The sequence below is a fragment of the Moschus berezovskii genome, chromosome 1 (genome assembly GCF_049115385.1).
Source record: "Moschus berezovskii isolate FMDL1 chromosome 1, NW_MosBer_1.0, whole genome shotgun sequence".
Classification (NCBI taxonomy): Eukaryota; Metazoa; Chordata; class Mammalia; order Artiodactyla; family Moschidae; genus Moschus; species Moschus berezovskii.
This window is the reverse complement of record NC_142460.1, coordinates 162,901,064-162,922,408: the sequence shown is the minus strand read 5'-3', so window position 1 is coordinate 162,922,408 and position 21,345 is coordinate 162,901,064. Positions and strand designations below refer to the sequence as shown.

Genomic DNA, 21,345 nt, shown 5'->3' with positions numbered 1-21,345 from the left:
TCTTACCCCCAGTAACCATAAGTTTATTTTCTACATCTGTAACTCTGTTTTGTAGATAAGTTCACTTGTACTCTTTTTTAGATTCCACATATAAGCAATATCATATATTTGTATCTCTCTGTCTGACTCATCTCACTCAATATGACTATCTCTAGGCCCATCAATGTTACTGCAAATGGCATTATTTTGATATTTTGTAATGGCTGAGTAGGACTGTATGCTTTAAAAGCATTAATTCATGTCATGTGAATTTCACCTGTTTAAGAAAAATATTGCTAGAACTATTCTCTTTGTTATGCTAAGCCGTTCTGAATATGCAAAAGTCAGTAGGGTAAAAATTAATCTTCTTACTGTTGTTAGTGCAGTAAATCTCATTTAGACCTCAAATTTTCATAGGCTCTTACTATGTCCAGAAACGCATCTTTAAATAAAACTGTTATGAGATTTTTCTTCTAAAAAATTATTTTAAAATAATAGCAGGGGCTTCCCTTGTGGTACTGTGGTTAGGAATATGCCTAAGCATGCAGGAGACTCCAGTTCCATCCCTGGTAAGGGAATTAAGACCCCTCATGCTTCAGACCAACTAAGTCTGAATGCCACAACTAAAGAGCCCCTGCACTGTAAGGAAAGATGGGTGCTACATGCCACAACTAAGACCCAATGCAGCAAAATAAGTAAAAGAATCATTTTAAACATAAATATATAAATGGTGTCCAAAAAACCCAGTATCCTTTTTTTTATATTCACCCACTTTAACATTTAACATTTTACCCTATGTTTTCTCATTTACTTTGTATCTTCCAATAAACCACTAAGAATATTCCCTTATATAATCACTGTACATTTATCAACTACGGTGAAGTAAACGTTGATCCAATATTTTATCTAATCTGCCATTTGTGTTCCAGTTTTGCCAGTTAACCCAATAACATCCTGTGTAACATCTTCCCTCCAGTACAAGATCTGGTGCACGGTCCAACATTTTATATATATATATATTTTTTTTTTTTTTAAAGAGCCCACAGCTTATTTATTTGATCATTTTTTTCTATTTGAAGTACTCCTGTACGCCTTGTTAATGTGGAAGGAGCCGAATTATATGGTAGTGTGAAAATTCTTTGGGATTGCCCTTCTTTGGAGATAGAATGAAAACTGAACTTTTTCAGTCCTTGGCCATTGCTTAGTTTTCTAAATTTGCAGCATATTGAGTGGAGCACTTTCACAGCATCATCTTTTAGGATTTGAAATAGCTCAGCTGGAATTCTCTCACTTCCTATACCTTTGTTCCCAGTAATGCTTCCTAAGCCCCACTTGACTTCACACTCTAGGATGTCTGGCTCTGGGTGAGTGGCCACATCATCATGGTTATCCGGGACATTAAGAGTTTTTTGTACAGTTCTGTGTATCCTTGCCAACTCTTCTTAAACTATTCTGCTTCCATTATGTCCTTCATCCTTTATCATGCCCATCTTTGCACAAATGTTCCCTTTATATTTTCAATTTTTTTGAAGAGATCTCATCTTTCCCATTCTATTGTTTTCCTCTACTTCTTTGCATTCTTCACTACAGGCTTTCTTATCTCTCCTTATTATTTTCTGGAATTCTGCATTCAGTTAGGTGTACCTTTCCCTTTCTTCCTTGTCTTTTACTTCTCTTCTTCTCTCAGCTATTTCTAAAACTTTCTCAAACAACCCTTTTACTTTCCTGCCTATCTCTTCCTTTGGGGTGGTTTTGATCACCACCTCCTATACAATGTTACAAAAAAATCTGTCCACGTTCTTCAGGCATTCTGTCTACCAGGTCTAATCCCTTGACTCTATTCATCACCTCCACTGTATAATCTTAAGGGATTTAATTTAGGTCATACTGGAATGGCCTACTGGTTTTCCCTACTTTCTTCAATTTAAGTCTAAAATTTGCAATAAGGAGCTCATGATCTGAGCCACAGTCAGCTCCAGGTCTTGTGTTTGCTGACTGTATAGAGCTTCTCCATTCTTGACTGCAAAGAATATAATCAATCTGATTTTGGTATTGACCATCTGGTGATGGCCATGTGTAGAAAGGTTTGTGTTGTTGAAAGAGGGTGTTTCCTCTATTTCCAGTGTGTTCTCAAGCGGTACTTTTAAACAAAATTTTCTTTTTCAGCAAAGAATCTACAGACGATGACTGCATCCATGAAATTAAAAGACCCTGGCTTCTTGGAAGAAAAGCTATGACAAACCTAGACAGCATATTAAAAAGCAGAGGCATCACTTTGCCAACAAAGATCCATATAGACAAAGCTATGGGCTTTCCAGTAGTTATGTACAGATGTGAGAGTTGGACCATGAAGAAGGCTGAGCACCAAAGAATTGATGCTTTCAAGCTGTGGTGCTGGAGAAGACTCTTCAGAGACCCTTGGACAGCAAGGAGAGCAAACCAGTCAATCCCAAAGGAAATCAATCCTGGATATTCATTGGAAGGACTGATGCTAAAGCTGAAGCTCCAATACTTTGGCCACCTGCTGAAAAGAGCCACTTACTAGAAAATACCCTGATGCTGGGAAAGGCTGAGGGTAAAAGGGGGAGACAGGATGAAAGCGTTGTATGGCATCAACTCAAAGGACATGTGTTTGACCAAACTCGTAGGGCAGGGAAGCCTGGCTGGCCATGCTGCAGTCCATGAGGTCCCAAAGAACTGGACACGACTCAGCGAGTGAACAACAGTAAGAAAAGAAACGGTAACGTGATCTCACCAGTCACGGAATTCCAGCTCTAACCAGCCTGAAGCTCTTTTCCACCTCAGAAAGGTGCTTAGGTCAGCAAGTGGCTTAAAAAAAAACAGGCAGGAGCTGGGTGGATGTGCTTTCCCTTCTGCACAGAAGGGGATCGGTGGTCCAGGTGGGGTCTGAGAGAGGGTGTGCGTCCTGGGCCTGCTGTGTGGGAGGGGGTGGGGGGAGACTCAGACGCCCACTAAACTCCTGAGACGAACTGCCAGCACTCTTGAACTCTCAATGCATGACTTAAAGAAGCTACGCAGAAAGACCCCACCTCAGAAACCTAGCAGGGAAGCCCGGCCAGGACCCGAGCTTGCGCAGTGGCGCCCTGCACCAACTTTTCTTCCCAAGAACCCCGCATCTTGCGCCTGCGCACTAAGACCCGTTTCCCGCAGACCACCGACCCTGGAGACCTTTTGTTCTTCAGTCCCTCAGTCGTGTCCGACTCTTGACGAACCCATGGACTGCAGCAAGCCAAGCTGCCCTGTCCACATCTCCGGGAGTTTGTTCAAACTCATGTCCATTGAGTCATACCTTTTCTTGAGTGCTGCTGTCCATGAGGTCACAAAGGGTGGAACACAACTGAGCGACTGAACAACTGAGTGAGGCGAGAAACTGGTTCGTAGTTAAACCCGTTGTCTCTCCCTTCCCATTCTGTGAACTATAAACCCTCCAGCCCTACAGAAAAGGGACTCTGTCCTCGGGGCTTCCCCGCGGGCTGCCGACTCGGTAGCCCGGAGGGTTGTGGGTGGGCGCACCCGGAGACCAGGTGGCGGGCGTCCGCCAATCAGCGTGCAGACCGCACTTTGCGGCTCGGCTTCAAACAAACTACCGTGAGGCGAGAACAACCCGTGGAGCCCCGCCCCCTCGCCTGGGTCTGGGGCCCCGCGAGACGGTGGGCGGGTGGGGGCGCCGAGAGCGGGGGCGGGGCGCAGTGGTCGAGTGACGGCCGGCCTCACCTATTCGGGGTGCGGGCCGCGGAGCAGTGGACCCCGCAGCCAAAGGGTGGGGGCGAGGGCGGGGGGCGGCCCGGCCGGCGGGGAGGGGGAGCCCGCGGTCGGGGGACGCGGGGGGAGGAGGGGGCGGGCTCCCAATCCGGTTCCATCCGGTTCTCCCACCACCCCCGCCGCGGGTCCCAGCAGCTCGGGCGGCGGGAGGAGCGGCAGCGGTCAGGCTACTCAGCTTCGCGAAGGCTCTCGGCGCGCCGCGGCCCTCAGGCATCCGGCTCTCGCCTGCCCCGCCGCCACGATGCCCAAGAGGAAGGTGAGCAGTGGCCGCGTCCCGCACACGCCCACTCCACCCTGCCGTCCCCAGAGTCCCGCGAGACCCACGCCGCGCTGGGCCGGGGAGGCTGTCGGAGGAGCTTGGGTGGGCGATTCGAACGGTGTAGTGAAGGCCGCTGATGTCACGCGCCCGTGGCCGCTAGGCGTCAGAGCAGTATTGTTCGCGAGCTGCGCCCACTGGTTGTCTCTTTCCTCCTGCAGGTCATCTCCGCGGAGGGGTCAGTAAAGGAGGAGGTAAGACGCCATCCCCCTCGGTTCCCCGGGGCTGGTCTCGGTTTGCACCGTACCATGCGTTCCTTGCTCATTTTGTGTACTTCCAAAGCTCAAGAGGAGATTGGCAAAGCTATCAGCTGTAAGAAAAGCAAGGCCCCTAACCTCTCTTTTTCTTGGGGTTCAACCCAGGGAAGAAATTCAGTGTTGTTAGGTCTTTGCAGACAGTAACTGTGGCTTCAGAAGGTGAATTTTGAATCATAACTAGGCTCAAACATCTTTACTAATCAAAGTAGGAACCATTACAATCAACACATTGTTGCCAATGAGAAATAAGTTTGTTTATTCCTTTATTGTATAAAACCCTGATTTGGGATTCCATGAACTGGTTGTGGAAACAGCTTTTGTGCAAATAGTTGTCAAGAAGCTTGAAGAAGTGGTTGGCAAGAGGGTACTATGGCAGCAAATTAGGCAAAACTTTGTAGCCCAATGCATAAAACTTCTGAAGCATGGTTGTGCGACCAATGGTCTGGCGTCATGGAGAATTGGGCCCTTTTTGTTGACCGCTGCAGTGGCAACCCACTCCAGTACTCTTGCCTGGAAAATCCCATGGGTGGAGGAGCCTGGTAGGCTGTAGTCAATGGGGTTGCAAAGAGTCGGATACGACTGAGCGACTTCACTTTCACTTTTCACTTTCATGCATTGAAGAAGGATATGGCAACCCACTCCAGTGTTCTTGCCTGGAGAATCCCAGAGACGGCAGAACCTGGTGGGCTGCCGTCTGTAGGGTTACACAGAGTCGGACATGACTGAAGTGACTTAGCAGTAGCAGCAGGTGCTGCAGTTTTTGGTGCATCTCATTGATCTGGTGAGCATACTTCTCAGATGTAATGCTTGCACTTGGATTCAGAAAACTGTAGTGGATCAGACTGGCAGCAGACCACCGAACAGTGACCATGACATTTTTTTGGTACAAGTTCAGGGATTCCTCTTGATCCAGCCATTGAGCTGGACACTGCCGGTTGTCGGATAAAAATCTAGTTTTTGTGGCTCATCACAATTGGATTGAGATATGGTTCAGTGTTGTTGCATTGAATGAGAGAAGACAACACTTCAAATCACGATTCTCTTGATCTGAAGTCAGTTCATTAGGCACGCACTTATCAAGCTTTTTCACCTTTCCAATTTGCTTCAAATGCCAAATGACGGTAGAATGGTTGATGTTGAATTCTTGGGCAATTTTTTGTGTAGTTGTAAGAGGATCACCTCAGTTGATAGCTGTCAACTTCTGATGGCCAGCCACTATGCTCCTCATCTTCAAGTCCCTTGTCTCTTTTTTGAAACTTCCTGAACCACTACTGCACTGTACCCTCCTCAGTACCTGGGCCAAATGTGTGTGCAAATTCATTTTGAACTCGAATAAGAAAGTCACTCTAATTTGCTTTTTCTCTAACATCATTTTTGTAGTCTAAAATAAATATAAATAGCAAGTCATAAACCATACAAAAGTTTAAAAAGCGATAAATTCACATTTACATTCATATATAGCATAACCTCTCATTAATTTTAGAACGTATCCCTATACCAGACAGCAAAGTTCAACAATGCAAAACCACAGTTACTTTTGCACCAGCCTAATAACTTTACCTTTTAGAAATCTGCTCCTTCAAAACTGGAAACGAAGCCAAAATGGCAGCAGGAAAGGTAGATTTCAAACTCACCTTTAAAGACCATGATGTCTTCAAAATGTTCCAGGCTGCTAATGCATACTGCTGGCCACTGACATCTTGACTATGTATATCTCAAAATCAACAAGAGTTTGGTGTCATAGCCTCTTGAAAAGTAGGAGTTTTATCTTATTTACCACTTTTTAAGTTTGTGTTATAATAGGTTCACTCAACAACGTTGTTTCTGGCCTGGGTAAAATACAGGAGATGTAGTCATTGTCCTGTGGCTTCCCTAGTGGCTCAGGGGTAAAAAAGTCCCCCTGCAGTGCAGAAGCCTCAGGAGATGTGGGTTCTGTCCCTGGGTCAGGAAGATCCCCTGGAAAAGGGAATGGCAACCAACTCCAGTATTCTTTCCTGGAGAACCCCATGGACAGAGGAGCCTGGTGGGCTACAGTCCATAAGGTCACAATAAGTCAGACATGACTGAAGCAACTTGGCACAGTCATTTACCTGGCTTATGGTAATATTAATATAATGTATCAGATTAATGCTCCTGCAGAATTTGGGAAATTTAAGACAGCTGAAAATACTGAAGAATAACCTTGCTTACCAGGGAAATCCATTCTTTCCATTGTGTGCATTTTGGTTAGTGTATCTGTTGCTTACATGCTTGTACTTCTTCATGTGACAATATCAGCAAAGCTAGGGCTGAGGCCAGGAAATGGGGAATGTGTAACTTTTTGCAAGTAAGGTTCCCAGGGCAAGATAGGGGGTCATACCTTACGTTCTGGGGGAGATCAAGAGGTGTGTTCTTTGAGAACATGACCAACAATATTCTAAAATTATTTTATGTACAGCAATATATATTGTTGCTAAATCATGTTGCTTTTTGTGGCCCCGTGGACTGCAGCATACCAGGCTTCCCCATCCTTCACTATCTCCTGGATCTGCTCAAACTTAAGTCCATTGAGTCGGTAATGCTAACCAACCATCTCATGCTCTGTTTCCCCCTTCTCCTTCGCCCTTGATCTTTCCCAGCATCAAGGTCTTTTCCAGTGAGCTGCCTTTTCACCTGACATAGCCAAAATATTGGAGCTTCCCCTTCAGCATCAGTCCTTCCAATGAATGTTCAGGGTTAATTTCCTTTAGAATTGACTGGTTTGAAGCTGTCCAAGGGACTCTCTCAAGAGTCTTCTCCAGGACCACAATTTGAAAGGATCAGGCACTCAGCAGCCTTTAAGGTCTAACTGTGACATCTGCATGTGACTACCGGAAAAACCATGACTTTGACTCTTGGGACCTTGTCAGCAAAGTGATGTCTCTGTTTTTTCATACTCTGTCTAGGTTTGTAATAGCATTTCTTCCAAGGAGCAAGCGTCTTTTAGTTTCATGGCTGCACTCACTGTCCACAGTGATTTTGGAACCCAAGAAAATAAAATCTGTCACTGTTCCACTTTTCTTCCTTCTAGTTATCATGAAGAAATGGCACCAGCTGCTATAATCTTAGTCTTTTGAATATTGAATTTTAATCCAGCTTCTTCAGGCCTCTCTTTAGTCCTCATCAAGAGCTCTTTAGTTTCTCTTCACTTTCTGCCATTAGAGTGGTGTCATCTGCGTGTCTGAGGTTGTTGATATTTCTCCTGGCAATCTTGATTCCAGCTTGTGATTCATCCAGCCCAGGATTTCACATGATATATACTGCATAGAAGTTAAGCAAGGAGACAGTATACAGTTTTGACATATTTCTTTCCCAAATTTGAACCACTGGGTTGGTCCATGTCTGGTTCTATCTGTTGCTGCTTGACCTGCATACAGATTTCTCAGGAGACAAATATGTTGGTCTGTCCATTTGTTTTAAGAATTTTCCACAATTTGTTGTGATCCACATAGTCAAAGGCTTTAGTGTAGTCAATGAAGCAGAAGTAGATGTTTTTCTGGAATTCCCTTGTTTTTCTGTGATCCAGAAATTGGCAATTTGATCTCTGGTTCCTCTGCCTTTTAGAACCCGCCTTGTGCATTTGGAAGTTCTCAGTTCACATACTGCTGAAGCCTAGTTTGAAGGATTTTGATTGTTACCTTGCTTGCATGTGAAATGAGCACAGTTGTGTGGTAGTTTGAACATTCTTTGGCATTGCCCTTCTTTGGGATTGGAATGAAAACTGACCTTTTTCAGTCCTGTGGCCACTGCTGAGTTTTCCAAATTTGATGACATACTGGGTGCAACACTTTAACAGCATCATCTTTTAGGATTTGAAATAGCTCAGCTGCAATTCCGTCACCTCCTCTACTTTTCTTTGCAGTAAGCCTTCCTAACCCTGACTTGACTTCACACTCCAGCATATCTGGCTCTAGGTGAGTGACCACACCATTGTGGTTATCTGGATTATTAAGACCTTTTTGCATAGTTTTCTGTGTATTCTTGCCACCTGTTTTTAATGTCTTCTGCTTTTTAGATCCTTACTGTTTCTGTCCTTTATCGTGTCCATCCTTGGATGAAATGTTTCCTTGATATCTCTAATTTCTTGAAGAGATCCCTAGTCTTTCCCATTCTATTGTTTTCCTCTCTTTGGGATGGTTTTGGTGACCACCTCCTGTACACTCTTACAAACTTCTATCCAAAGTTCCTCAGGCACTCTGTCTACCAGTCTGTTCCCTTGAATCTATTTATCATCTCCACTGTATAATCATAGGGATTTGATTTAGGTCCTACCTGAGTGGCCTACTGGTTTTCCCTTCTTTCTTCAATTTAAGACTGAATTTTGCAATAAGGAACTCATGATCTGAGCCATAGTTAACTCGGTCTTGTTTTTGCTGACTGTATAGAGTGTTTCCATCCTTCATGGCAAAGAATATAATCAATTGATTTCAATATTAACCATCTGGTGATATCCACATGTAGAGTCGTCTCTTGTGTTATTGGAAAAGGGTGTTTGCTATGACCTGTGTATTCTCTTGACAAAACTCTGTTAGCCTTTGCCCTACTTCATTTTGTACTGCAAGGTCAAACTTGCCAATTACTCCAGGTGTCTGTTGCCTTCCTTAGCTTTGCATTTCAATCCAGTGATGAAAAGGATATTTTTTGGTGTTCTAGAAGGTTTTGTCATTGACTCGAACGACATGAATTTGAGTGAACTCCGGGAGTTGGTGATGGATAGGGAGGCCTGGCGTGCTGTGATTCATGGGGTCGCAAAGAGTCGCACACGACTGAGCGACTGAACTGAACTGTACTGAGAAGGTTTTGTAGGTCTTCATAGAACCGGTCAACTTCAGCTTCTTCAGCATCTGTGGTTGGGGCATAGACTTGGATTACTGTGATGTTGAATGGTTTTTCTTGGAAAGGAAATGAGATCATTCTGTCATTTTTGGGGTTGCACACAAGTACTGCATTTCTGATTCTTCTGTTGACTGTGAGGGCTACTCCATTTCTTCTAAGGGATTCTTACCCACAGTAGTAGATATAATGGTCACCTGAATTAAATTTGCCCATTGCCATCCATTTTAGTTCACTGATTCCTAAGATGATGTTTTCTCTTGCCATCTGCTTGACCACATCCAATTTACCTTGATTCATGGACTTAACATTTCATGTTCCTATGCAGTACTGTTCTTTACAGCACTGGATTTTACTTTCTTCACCAGATACGTCCAAAACTGAGTATTCTTTCTGCTTTGGCTGAGCCTCTTCATTCTTTCTGGAGCTATTAGTAATTGTCCTCCGCTCTTCCCCAGTAGTATATTGGACACCTTCCAACATGGGGAGCTCATCTTTCAGTGTCATATCTTGTTTGCATTTTTACACAGTTCATGGAGTTCTCACAGCCAGAATACTGGAGTGGTTTGCCATTCTTTTCTCCAGTAGATCATGTTTTGTCAGAATTCTCCACTGTGATCCGTCCTTGGGTGGCCCTGCGTGGCATGGCTCAGCTTCATTGAGTTACGCAAGCTCCTTCTCCACGACAAGGCTGACCTCTGAAGGAAAGAAGAGAAGCGAAAAGCAAGGCAGAAAGGGAAAGGTTTACCCCGCTGAATTCAAAGTTCCAGAGCAACATGAAGGCCTTCTTCAGTGAAAAAAAAATAGAGGAAAACAGCAGAAAGGGAAAGACTAGAAATCTCTTCAAGAAAATTAGAGATATCAAAGAAACATTTCATGCAGAGAAGGGCACAATAAAGGACAGAAACTGTAAAGAACTAATAGATGCAGAAGAGATCAAGAAGAGATGTCAAGAATACACAGAAAAACTATACAACAAAGATCTCAATGACACAGATAACCACGATAGTGTGGTCACTCACTCAGAGCCAGACATTCCGGAGTGTAAAGTCAGGTGGGCCTTCAGTTCAGTCTCTCAGTCGTGTCCGACTCTGTGACCCGATGAATCACAGCAGGCCAGGCCTCCCTGTCCATCACCAACTCCCGGAGTTCACTCAGACTCATGTCCACAGAGTCGGTGATGCCATCCAGCCATCTCATTCTCTGTCATCCCCTTCTCCTCCCGCCCCCAATCCCTCCCAGCATCAGAGTCTTTTCCAGTGAGTTAACTCTTCGCATGAGGTGGCCAAAGTATTGGAGTTTCAGCTTTAGCATAAGTCCTTCCAATGAACACCCAGGATTGATCTCCTTTAGAATGGATTGTTGGATCTCCTCGCAGTCCAAGGGACTCTCAAGAGTCTTCTCCAACACCACAGTTCAAAAGCATCAATTCTTCGGCGATCAGCTTTCTTCACAGTCCAACTCTCACATCCATACATGACCACGGGAAAAACCATAGCCTTGACTAGATGGACCTTGGTTGGCAAAGTAATGTCTCTGCATTTTAATATGCTGTCTAGGTTGGTCATAACTTTCCTTCCAAGGAGCAAGCGTCTTTTAATTTCATGGCTGCAGTCAGCATCCACAGTGATTTTGGAGCCCAGAAAAATAAAGTCTGACACTGTTTCCACTGTTTCCCCATCTATTTCCCATGAGGTGATGGGACCAGATGCCACGATCTTAGTTTTCTGAACGTTGAGCTTCAAGCCAACTTTTTCACTCTCTTGTTTCACTTTCATCAAGAGGCTTTTTAGTTCCTCTTCACTTTCTGCCATAAGGGTGGTGTCATCTGCATATCTGAGGTTATTGATATTTCTCCTGGCAATCTTGATTCCAGCTTGTGCTTATGCCAGCCCAGCATTCCTCATGATGTACTCTGCATATAAGTTAAATAAGCAGGGTGACAATATACAGCCTTGATGTACTCCTTTTCCTATTTGGAACCAGTCTGTTGTTCCATGTCCAGTTCTAACTGTTGCTTCCTGACCTGCATACAGGTTTCTCAAGAGGCAGGTCAGGTGGTTTGGTATTCCCATCTCTTTCAGAATGTTCCAGTTTATTGTGATCCACACAAAGGCTTTGGCATAGTCAGTGAAGCAGAAATAGATGTTTTTCTGGAACTCTTTTGCTTTTTCTATGATCCAGCGGATGTTGGCAATTTGATCTGTGCTTCCTCTGCCTTTGACTGTGGCTCAGATCATGAACTCCTTATTGCCAAATTCAGACTTAAATTGAAGAAAGTAGGGAAAACCACTAGACCATTCAGATATGACCTAAATCAAATCCCTTATGATTATACAGTGGAAGTGAGAAATAGATTTAAGGGACTAGATCTGATAGAGTGCCTGATGAACTATAGACGGAGGTTCGTGACATTGTACAGGAGACAGGGACCAAGACCATCCCCATGGAAAAGAAATGCCAAAAAGCAAAATGGCTGTCTGAGGAGGCCTTACAAATACCTGTGAGAAGAAGAGAAGCAAAAAGGAAAGATATAAGCATCTGTATGCAGAGTTCCAAAGAATAGCAAGGAGAGATAAGAAAGCCTTCCTCAGCGATCAATGCAAAGAAATAGAGGAAAACAACAGAATAGGAAAGACAAGAGATCTCTTCAAGGAAATTAGATACTAAGGTAACATTTCATGCAAAGATGGGCTCAATAAAGGACAGAAATGGTATGGACCTAACAGAAGCATAAGATATTAAGAAGAGGTGGCAAGAATACACAGAAGAACTGTACAAAAAAGATCTTCACAACGAAGATAATCACGATGGTGTGATCACTCACCTAGAGCCAGACATCTTGGAATGTAAAGTCAAGTGGGCCTTAGAAAGCATCACTGCGAACAAAGCTAGTGGAGGTGATGGAATTCCAGTTGAGCTATTTCAAATCCTGAAGGATGATGCCGTGAAAGTGCTGCACTCAATATGCCAGCAAATTTGGAAGACTCAGCAGTGGCCACAGGACTGGAAAAGGTCAGTCTTCATCCCAATCCCAAAGAAAGGCAATGCCAAAGAATGCTCAAACTACCACACAGTTGCACTCATCTCACACGCTAGTAAAGTCATGCTCAAAATTCTCCAAGCCAGGCTTCAGCAATATGTGAACCGTGAACTTCCAGATATTCAAGCTGGTTTTAGAAAAGTTGGCCTTAGGAAGAGCTATTTAAAATCCTAAATGATGATGCTATTTAAGTTCTAGACTCACTATATTAGCAAATTTGGAAAACCCAGCAGTTGCCACAGGACTGGAAAAGGTCAATTCATCCCAATTCCCAAGAAGGGCATTAGTAAAAAAATGTTCAAACTACTGGCCAGTTGCACTCATTTCCCATGTTAATAAGGTTATGCTCAGAAGCCTTTAAGCTAGGCTTCAGCAGTACATAAACTAAAACTTCCAGATACTCACGCTGGGTTTAGAAAAGGTAGAGGAACCAGAGATCAAATTGCCAGGATTCACTGGATCATAGAGAAATCAAGGTGATTCCAGAAAAACATCTATTTCTGTGTCATTGACTACCATTAAGACCTTGACTGTGTATCATAACAAACTGTGGAAAACTTAAAAGAGATGGGAATACGAGACCATCTTACCCGTCTCCTGAGAAATCTGTATGCAGATCAAGAAGCAACAGTTAGAATCCTTTATGGAACAACTGACTGGTTCAGGATTGAGAGAGGAGTATGACAAGGCTGTTTATTGTCACCCTGCTTTTTTAATTTATATGCAGAGGACATCATGGGATATGCTGGGCTAAATGAGTTACAAGCTGGGATCAAGATTGTTGGGAGAAATATCAACAACCTCAGATACACAGATGATACCATTCTAATAATAGAAAGTGAAGAGGAACTAAAGAGCCTGTTGATGGGGGTGAAAAGAGGAGAGTGAAAAAGCTGGCTTTAAATTCAGTGTTAAAAATCTAAGTTCATGGCATCTGGTCCCATCACTTCATGGCAAATAGAAGGGGAAAAGGTGCAAACAGTGACAGATTTCCTCTTCTTGGGCTTTGAAATCACTGTGGATGGTAACTGCAGCCATGAAATTAAAAGACGACTGTTTCTTGGCAGGAAGGCTATGACAAACCTAGACAGTGTATTAAAAAGCAAAGACATTGCTTGGCTGACAAAGGTTTGTATAGTCAAACCAGTAGTCATTTATGGATCTGATAGTTGGACCATAAAAGGCAGAGCATCAAAGAAATGATGCTTTTGAACTCTAGTGCTGGAGAAGAATGTCGAGAGTCCCTTGGACAGCAAGGAGATCAAACCAGTCAATCCTAAAGGAAATCAACCCTGAATACTCATTGTAAAGACTGAAGCTGAAGCTTCAATACTTTCGCCACCAGATGTGAATAGCCTACTCTCTGGGAAAGACCCTGATGCTGAGAAAGATAGAAGGAGAAGGGGATGACATAGGATGAGATGATTGTATGGCATTACTAATTCAATGGACGTGAACTTGGGCAAACTCCAGGATATGGTGAGGGACAGGGAGGCCTGGCATGCTGCAGTCCATGGGGTCACAGAGTTGGACACAACTTGGCAACCAAATACACATACAGAGTGGAGTGTAAAATTTTTAGCATTTTTCCAATAGAAGGTTCTGTTTTATGATCTTTTATAAAAGGATTCAGAGAAGGTATAGGCATAGTATGTCAACTTGGAATTTCTCAGACCAGAAAAATTGGAAGAATTCCGTACGAAAATTCAGTAAAGGGAAATTTCATGAAGGTGGGGAAAAAATAGTGGATCTTGTTGCAAAATATCTGCATGAAACGTTTACTATTACTACGTATCTTTATTTGCTTTTCCAGTAAACCAGTTGGCTGAAATAGTATGCCTATTTTCTGTTACATCTTTCTTATTTACCTGGCTTTATTTTGATCTGCCCTAAAAGTTTTTTGTTGTTGTTGTTAATAAAAAGAGTTCAGGGACTTCCTGTGGTCCAGTGGTTAAGGCTCCAAGTTCCCAATGCAGGGAGCCCAGATTCCTCCCCTGGTTAGGGAACTAAGATCCCACATGCTGATCTGAGCCACCAAAAGAGGGTGGGGAGAAGTAAAGATTTTACTTCCAGTTCGGCTTTGGACATCAGATGTAAATAATGTTTTTCTTCCTCCCATGGAGAGGCCAACAGGTAAGTTTTTGCATGTTCCTTGAGAAACAAACCTGTTGGTTTAGTTTCCCCAAAGGAAAAATGATGGGGAAAGGAAGGCACTTCTTTCCCTTTAGTTATCTCTATAATTGATCCATTTTGAAGGCTTAAACAGAAGGTAAAGCTTTTGGTGTCTTTAATACCCTGATGCAGACATGCAGATTTATTTTATTTCCTCTTGCTCTCTAGCTATTAGTTAAAAGTGGTATTATTTCAGTGCAGGATATTTTCAGTTTTAAGGTTTCACATTTGTATGTTACTGTGATAGTGGTTATAAAATTAATGAGAAATTGAAAAGAAATCAGATTGTTTAAGAATGTTTTTAAATACAGAAACAATTGTGACACTTCGTGGTGTCAGTGTGTGTAGCAGTGTTGTCCCAAATCTATTTGTTATTAGGTAATTTGTTATTTATTCTAAAGATACTGAATTGCTAGTGGTTGTCACGCTGTCTTGTATGAAATGCCACTTTTGGCCCAGAATCCATCCCACTGATTTTTTTCCCCATCTTAGCATTGAAGTTGTGAGATCCTGCTTTTGTAGCTGTTTAATGCAGGTATTGGTCAGTGTTGTAAAACTCATTAGTGACTTAATTTGGCTGTTAACTACCTTCTCTACTTAAAGGAAATAAATATTTGTTACATTTCTCCTTCCGCATTGGTGGATGGTATCCAAAAATACTGTTGTATTGATTGGTGCAAAAGTTATTGTGGTTTTTGCATTGTTCAAATTTTCCATTTGATATTGGAATATATTCTTAAATGTGGTTTTGTTATATATCACTTTAATGGGCATTTCTTGATTTATGTTTTATTCCTAATGACTATTTGCTGTTTATGTTGATTTTAGACTATGGAAATGATGTTAGAGAAAAAGCAAATTCGAGCAATTTTCTTATTCGAGTTCAAAATGGGTCGTAAAGCAGCAGAGACAACTCGCAACATCAACAACGCATTTGGCCCAGGAACTGCTAAGGAACGTACGGTGCAGTGGTGGTTTAAGAAGTTTCGCAAAGGAGATGAGAGCCTTGAAGATGACGAGCGTAGTGCACGGCCATCAGAAGTTGACAACGACCAACTAAGAGAAATCATTGACGCCGATCCTCTTAAAACTACACGAAAAATTGCCGAAGAACTCAAGGTCAACCATTCTACAGTCGTTCGGCATTTGAAGCAAATTGGAAAGGTGAAAAAGCTCAATAAGTGGGTGCATCATGAGCTGACTGAAAGTCAAAAAAATCGTCGTTTTGAAGTGTCATCTTCTCTTATTCTACGCAACAACAATGAACCATTTCTCGATCGGATTGTGACATGCCACGAAAAGTGGATTTTATCTGATAACCGGCAACAACCAGCTCAGAGGTTGGATCGAGGGCAAACTCTGAACTTGTACCAAAAAAAGATCATGGTCACTGTTTGGTGGTCTGCTGCCGGTCTTATCCACTATAGCTTTCTGAATCCTGGCGAAACCATTACAGCCGAGAAGTATGCTCAACAGATCAATGAGATGCACCAAAAACTACAACACCTACAGCCAGCATTGGTCAACAGAAAGGGCCCAGTTCTTCTCCACGACAACACCCGACCACATATCGCACAACCAGCCCTTCAGAAGTTTAATGAATTGGGCTACGAAGTTTTGCCTCATCCACCATATTCACCTGACCTCTTACCAACAGCCTACCACTTCTTCAAGCATCTTGACAACTTTTTGCAGGGTAAACACTTCCACAACCAGCAGGATGCAAAAAATGCTTTCCAAGAGTTTGTCGAATCCCGAAGCACAGGTTTTTATGCTACAGGAATAAACGAACTTACTTCTCGTTGGCAAAAATGTGTTGATTGTAATGGTTCCTATTTTGACTAATAAAGATGTTTTTGAGCCTAGTTATAATAATTTAAAATTCACGGTCCAAAACTGCAATTACTTTTGCACCAAATTGTTTATAAGCCACCCAGTCTATAGCATTTTTGTTATAGCAGCCCCATCATATTAAAACAGTGCCTTTCCATATTTGGAAAGGCATACTTCACTGGAAGCAGGAAAGAATAATGTGACTAGGTTCCTCCTGGCTTAATGTTCTTTTTAAAATAACAGTAAGTACATTGGACTGCTGGAAAGGAAAGCTTGTAACAATAATAATGCCAGTGATCTTGTCTACTAACAATTATTTATACAGTCACGTATCCATAAAGTTTGCAAGCAGGCTAGTAACAAGCACTGCTTGGTAAGATCTGTATCTGTTGTTCATCCTTGGGCTCTTTGTGTTGCAGCATTTCGGGCCAACTTATTGAGCAGAGTGGTCCTCAAGAGCTCCCATATCAGGGCCCATATCTTTATTCTCTGCATTCCTTCCATCTCATCCTTCTGCAGCTAGGATATCCAGCATAGTAGTGAACAGAGGCATTTGAGTCTCTGACCATCGTCTCCCCTCTCACCTTTTGCATGCTGGCTCACACCTGCCCTTGTTTATATTCAGTCTTCACCACATGAACAAACTGGCCCAGAGACTGGGCTTCTTGGCATGAGTACAGTACAGTCCAACACAGTAGGGTTTGGAACTCACTCTGTTTCTTACCTTCCTTTCTACTCTCTAACTTGAGTCTGGTTCCTCCCTACCACTTGCTGAAACGGATCCATCAGGACAGTTGGTGACATGCTTAGTTCTCAGTGTGGTGACACTTTCCAATCCCTGGTTGACTGTTCACATCCGTTTGGTTTCAGCCCCCAGAGCACATCACTTCTTTCAGTTCTGTCCTTCCCCAGAGCTCCAAACCTGCAGATCCAACTGCCTGCCAGACTCTGGATGTTTCCCAAGCCCTTTACACTCAGTGTGTCAACACCAAGCCCACCTGCTTCCCCCAAAATTCTCTAGGTCCCTATCTGGCGAGTGGCTCTCTAACCACACAGCCTACTAGACACAGGTGATGATCAGCCCGTTCCCCTCTTTGTCCTTCCTCTCGGGACCCTTCTTTTGTTCAGGCATCCACTCCCATTCTTGGCCCTATGCCCAAATCCAGGATTGGCTTGATTTTCTCTAAGGATATCCCATCTCCCTTCCATGTGACAGTTCCAACCAGTAATAAAGGCAACTAGTCAGGGCTTAGGATAAAAGAGACATGCTTTTCCTGGATGCTGTAAATCTGCATGTAACATCTGGAGCTGCACTTCTGAACCAAAGGGGAAGCCGGCTCAGGAGGGAGGAGTCAAGAGCATGACGGACGGTAGAAAAGAATCTGTGATAATACGGTAAGCCACTGAATCCCCCAGTCTGCAACACTGTCATGGTTTTGCTTGTTTAATCTATTTGCTTATTGTTAATGTTGATCTGGGTTTCTGTAACTCCTAACTAAAACTCTCACCCACCCAATCCACTGAAGAGTCCTGTCAGCTACCCCCACCAAAATATGTCCCAGACCCTCCCTCCACTCATTTCCATCCCCATAACCAGCATCCTAGTCATTTGTTGTCTAGATAACTTTAACATTTTAAAATACTTATTTGGCTGCATCGGGTCTCAGTTGTGGCAGGCAGGATTTTTAGTTGCAGGGTGTGGGATCTGGTTCCCTGACCAGGGATCTAACCCAGGGCCTCTTGAGTTGGGAGCTGCACTGAACCACCAGAGAAGTCTCCTCTAGGCAACTTTAAAAACCTCTCCTGGTCTCCTGTGCCTCCTCCCAGTGATCACACTTCACAGCCCAGCCTCAGTCCAGCCTCCACTTGGGAGTCCAGATCGATGACTTCAGACCCCCTCAGAGCTCCGCCACTGCTCTCACACCCTGGCTGCTGCCTTCCCTAAACACAACACATTTGCCTCCTTCCTGGACACCAAGCTTAGTCCTGCCTCAGGATCTTTGTGGGAGCTGTTTCCTCGTCCAGAGGCTTCTCCCTCAGATCCCCCAGAGTACAGGTCATCTCACCCTTCCCTTCTCTCCCTTGGGACCTTCCCGAACGATCCCATGTACAGCAGCCCCCTTCTGCGTGCCTCCAGCACATTCTATATTAGGACACTGCTTCCTTCAAGGTGCTGTCACCATGGGAAAGAATCTCGTTACTTTCTTTATTGGTATTCCTACTGGAGCAGAAGCCCCAGGAGGACAGGCACTTAACTCTTGTGCCTATCTATCCCTAGGTCACTATCCCTAAGTTGAGGACAGTACTTGCAAGGGATAGGCAAACTGTTGCCTCTTATCCGTTCTTTCTCAGTTCCCCTCAGAACCTTCTGTGTCACCACCATTTCTGCCCTACAATACGCTTATAATTCTTCTAAAATTCGTGCAAGCACGTCCTGACTAGCCTGAATCAACGAATGATTTTCCAAAGTGGGTCACGTGGACCCTGGGTAGAGTGGTGGTGAGGATACTTTCGTGAATGTATACAAAAGTCTTGTGTGTTCTTGGGGAATGTTAAGACATTTGTGTGTTCAGGTGATCATCTGACATTCTGCGTCACCCAGCACAGATTACCACTTTTGACCAAGCATTACCTATTTTTGTGCCTGTTTGGGGTGTGTGTTTATATTTGGCATCAAGGGCGACCAGCTTTCTAGTTTATGGAAAATAATAAAACTGTAGAAATGATTTTAATTCATAAATAGTGTGTATGACATGAAACCCAAGTCATACCACAGAAGGCCAAATGAAGGATGGCTTGTCAATTACACACACAAGGTGACAGAACAATCTCTGCAGAGATCATATGGGCCAAATATGCATGCAGCAATTTGCTTTTAGCAAAACTCATTCATGTTAATGTTACTGATTTAAATTTTACTGATTTTGTAGAGATTTTGGGAGGCTCAAAAGTTAGTTCTAGCTTTATAATTACTTAAAACCGCTAAGTGTTAAACATTTCAACCTTAAGTTTGCAAAGGCATAAGTGGACTTTATAATAGCAATCATTTCAGCCAGTACTGGGGCTTGTAAGGACATTGGTTTTATACAGTATGCAAAAGATGTGTATGTACATGGTTATTCATTGCAACATCCTTTGTGAGGACGAAACACTGGGCACAATTTGTAAAGTTCAGTCAATGGAGAATTTGGTTTTTAAATCTTTGGTACAAGGATTTCCCTGGCCATCCACTGGTTAAGTCTCTGAGCTTCCAATGCAGGGGGCAAGGGTTATCCCTGGTTGGGGAACTAAGATTCCGTATGCCATATGGCATGGCCAAAAAATAATAAATATTTGGTACATCTATACAGTGCACTTCAATGCAGCAATAAAAAGGCGGAATCTTATCAAGTACTCATAGGAAACAAACTCCATTAACTGAAAAATGCAAGGTGCCAAACTGTGAAAAATAAGTATATATTATATATTCACTTATATTTGCATAAAGTATGCTGAAAGGATCCACAAGCAGCAGCAGCACTGGCTCCTCCTTGAGACAGCCAGACCTCTGGGGGAACTGAAGCAGAATGCAGAAGTCTCTGGAAAGCATTTTGCTCTTCTGGAATTTTGAGCCACATAAATATTTCTTCCAAAAATAAATATAACAAGTGGCATCTATACTTATGTATGCTTACATACAGACAGGTCAAACTAAAATGCCTTCAGAGGCTTTGTAGAAGACACAGGTGAGAAAAAATCACCAGGGCTGGGACCCTGACACACTAGGAAAAGGAAGCCTTCTCACAAGTTAGAAGGTCAAGTGCGCTGTGGAATCACAAGGAGACCAGGAGAAGTTGAAGCGCCTTATTAGTAAGTGAAGTTACCTGATTTTGGCATGTTACCAAAAAAAAAAAAAAAAGTTTTACAAACTTTACTGCTGACGTCTCTCCAGAAATACACAGCTCAATGAATATTCACAAAGCAAACACAACAGTACAAGTAACATACAGATCAAGAAATACAAGATGGTGGAGAAGGAAATGGCAACCCACTCCAGTATTCTTGCCTGGAAAATTCCATGGACAGAGGAACCTGGCGTGCTACAGTCCATAGGGTCGCAAAGAGCCAGCCACTACTGAGCACATCAGCACATACTGTAATCTTAAATGGTTGTTCCCTGTTGTATTCTTACCAAAAGAGTTTGGGACTTCCAGTTCTTCTATATCCTTGACAATACGTTTGGTCTTTTTAAACTTTTGACGTTTTAAATAAATGTGTGCTGCTGCTGCTGCTAAGTCACTTTAGTCGTGTCCAACTCTGTGCGACCCCATAGACGGAAGCCCACCAGGCTCCCCCGTCCCTGGGATTCCCCAGGCAAGAACACTGGAGTGGGTTGCCATTTCCTTCTCCAACGTGTGAAAGTGAAAAGTGAAAGTGAAGTCGCTCAGTCGTGTCCGACCCTTAGCGACCCCACGGACTGCAGCCTACCAGGCTCCTCCATCCATGGGATTTTCTAGGCAATAGTACTGGAGTGGCTTGCCATTGCCTTCTCCGAAATAAATGTGTAGCATTAAAAAAATAAATACAAGATGGGACTTCCCTGATGGTCCAGTGGTTAAGACTCCAAGCTTCCACTGCATGGGGCCTGGGTTCAATTCCTGGTCAAGGAACTAATATCCCACATGCCAGTCGACCAAAAATTAAAAAACTAAGTTGGTCCAAGATACAAAAAAACTTTAAAAAACCTTTTTTTAAATAGAAGATGGCCAGCTCCCTGAAGCCCTCCATTGCTCTCTTCCAGTCACTAACACCCCACCCACGTCAATTACCATCCTGACTGCTGACACTGGATTTGTTTTGCCTGCCTTTCTGTACTATATGAACAGGATCACACAGTACTGTCTCAGGCCTGCCTCTCAGTACTGTGCTTGGCCTCATCTTGGGTGGAGTTGCAGGCAGCCGTTTCTCATTGCTCTTACTTTTCCACTTATCCATTCTCTTTTTGGTGGGTATCTAAGTTGCTGCCAGTTGAGCTTATAAAATAGTTCAGTTATGAATATTCTAATTCATGTCTTCTTGTGAACAGATGTAAGCTTTTTTGGGGGGGTATGTTTTTGCAGTGGAGTTACTGA

General features: G+C 43.3%; 1 protein-coding gene across 1 annotated transcript; it reads left to right on the top strand.

Moving 5' to 3' along the window:
• Positions 1 to 511: 511 nt before the first annotated feature.
• LOC129547936 (histone-lysine N-methyltransferase SETMAR-like) lies at positions 512 to 16,358 on the top strand. Its single transcript, XM_088834585.1, has 4 exons — positions 512 to 548; positions 3,594 to 4,018; positions 4,240 to 4,272; positions 15,230 to 16,358. The coding sequence occupies exons 1-4, from the start codon at positions 512 to 514 to the stop codon at positions 16,244 to 16,246; spliced, it is 1,512 nt and encodes a 503-aa protein (XP_088690711.1). The 3' UTR covers positions 16,247 to 16,358.
• The last annotated feature ends 4,987 nt before the right edge of the window (positions 16,359 to 21,345 follow it).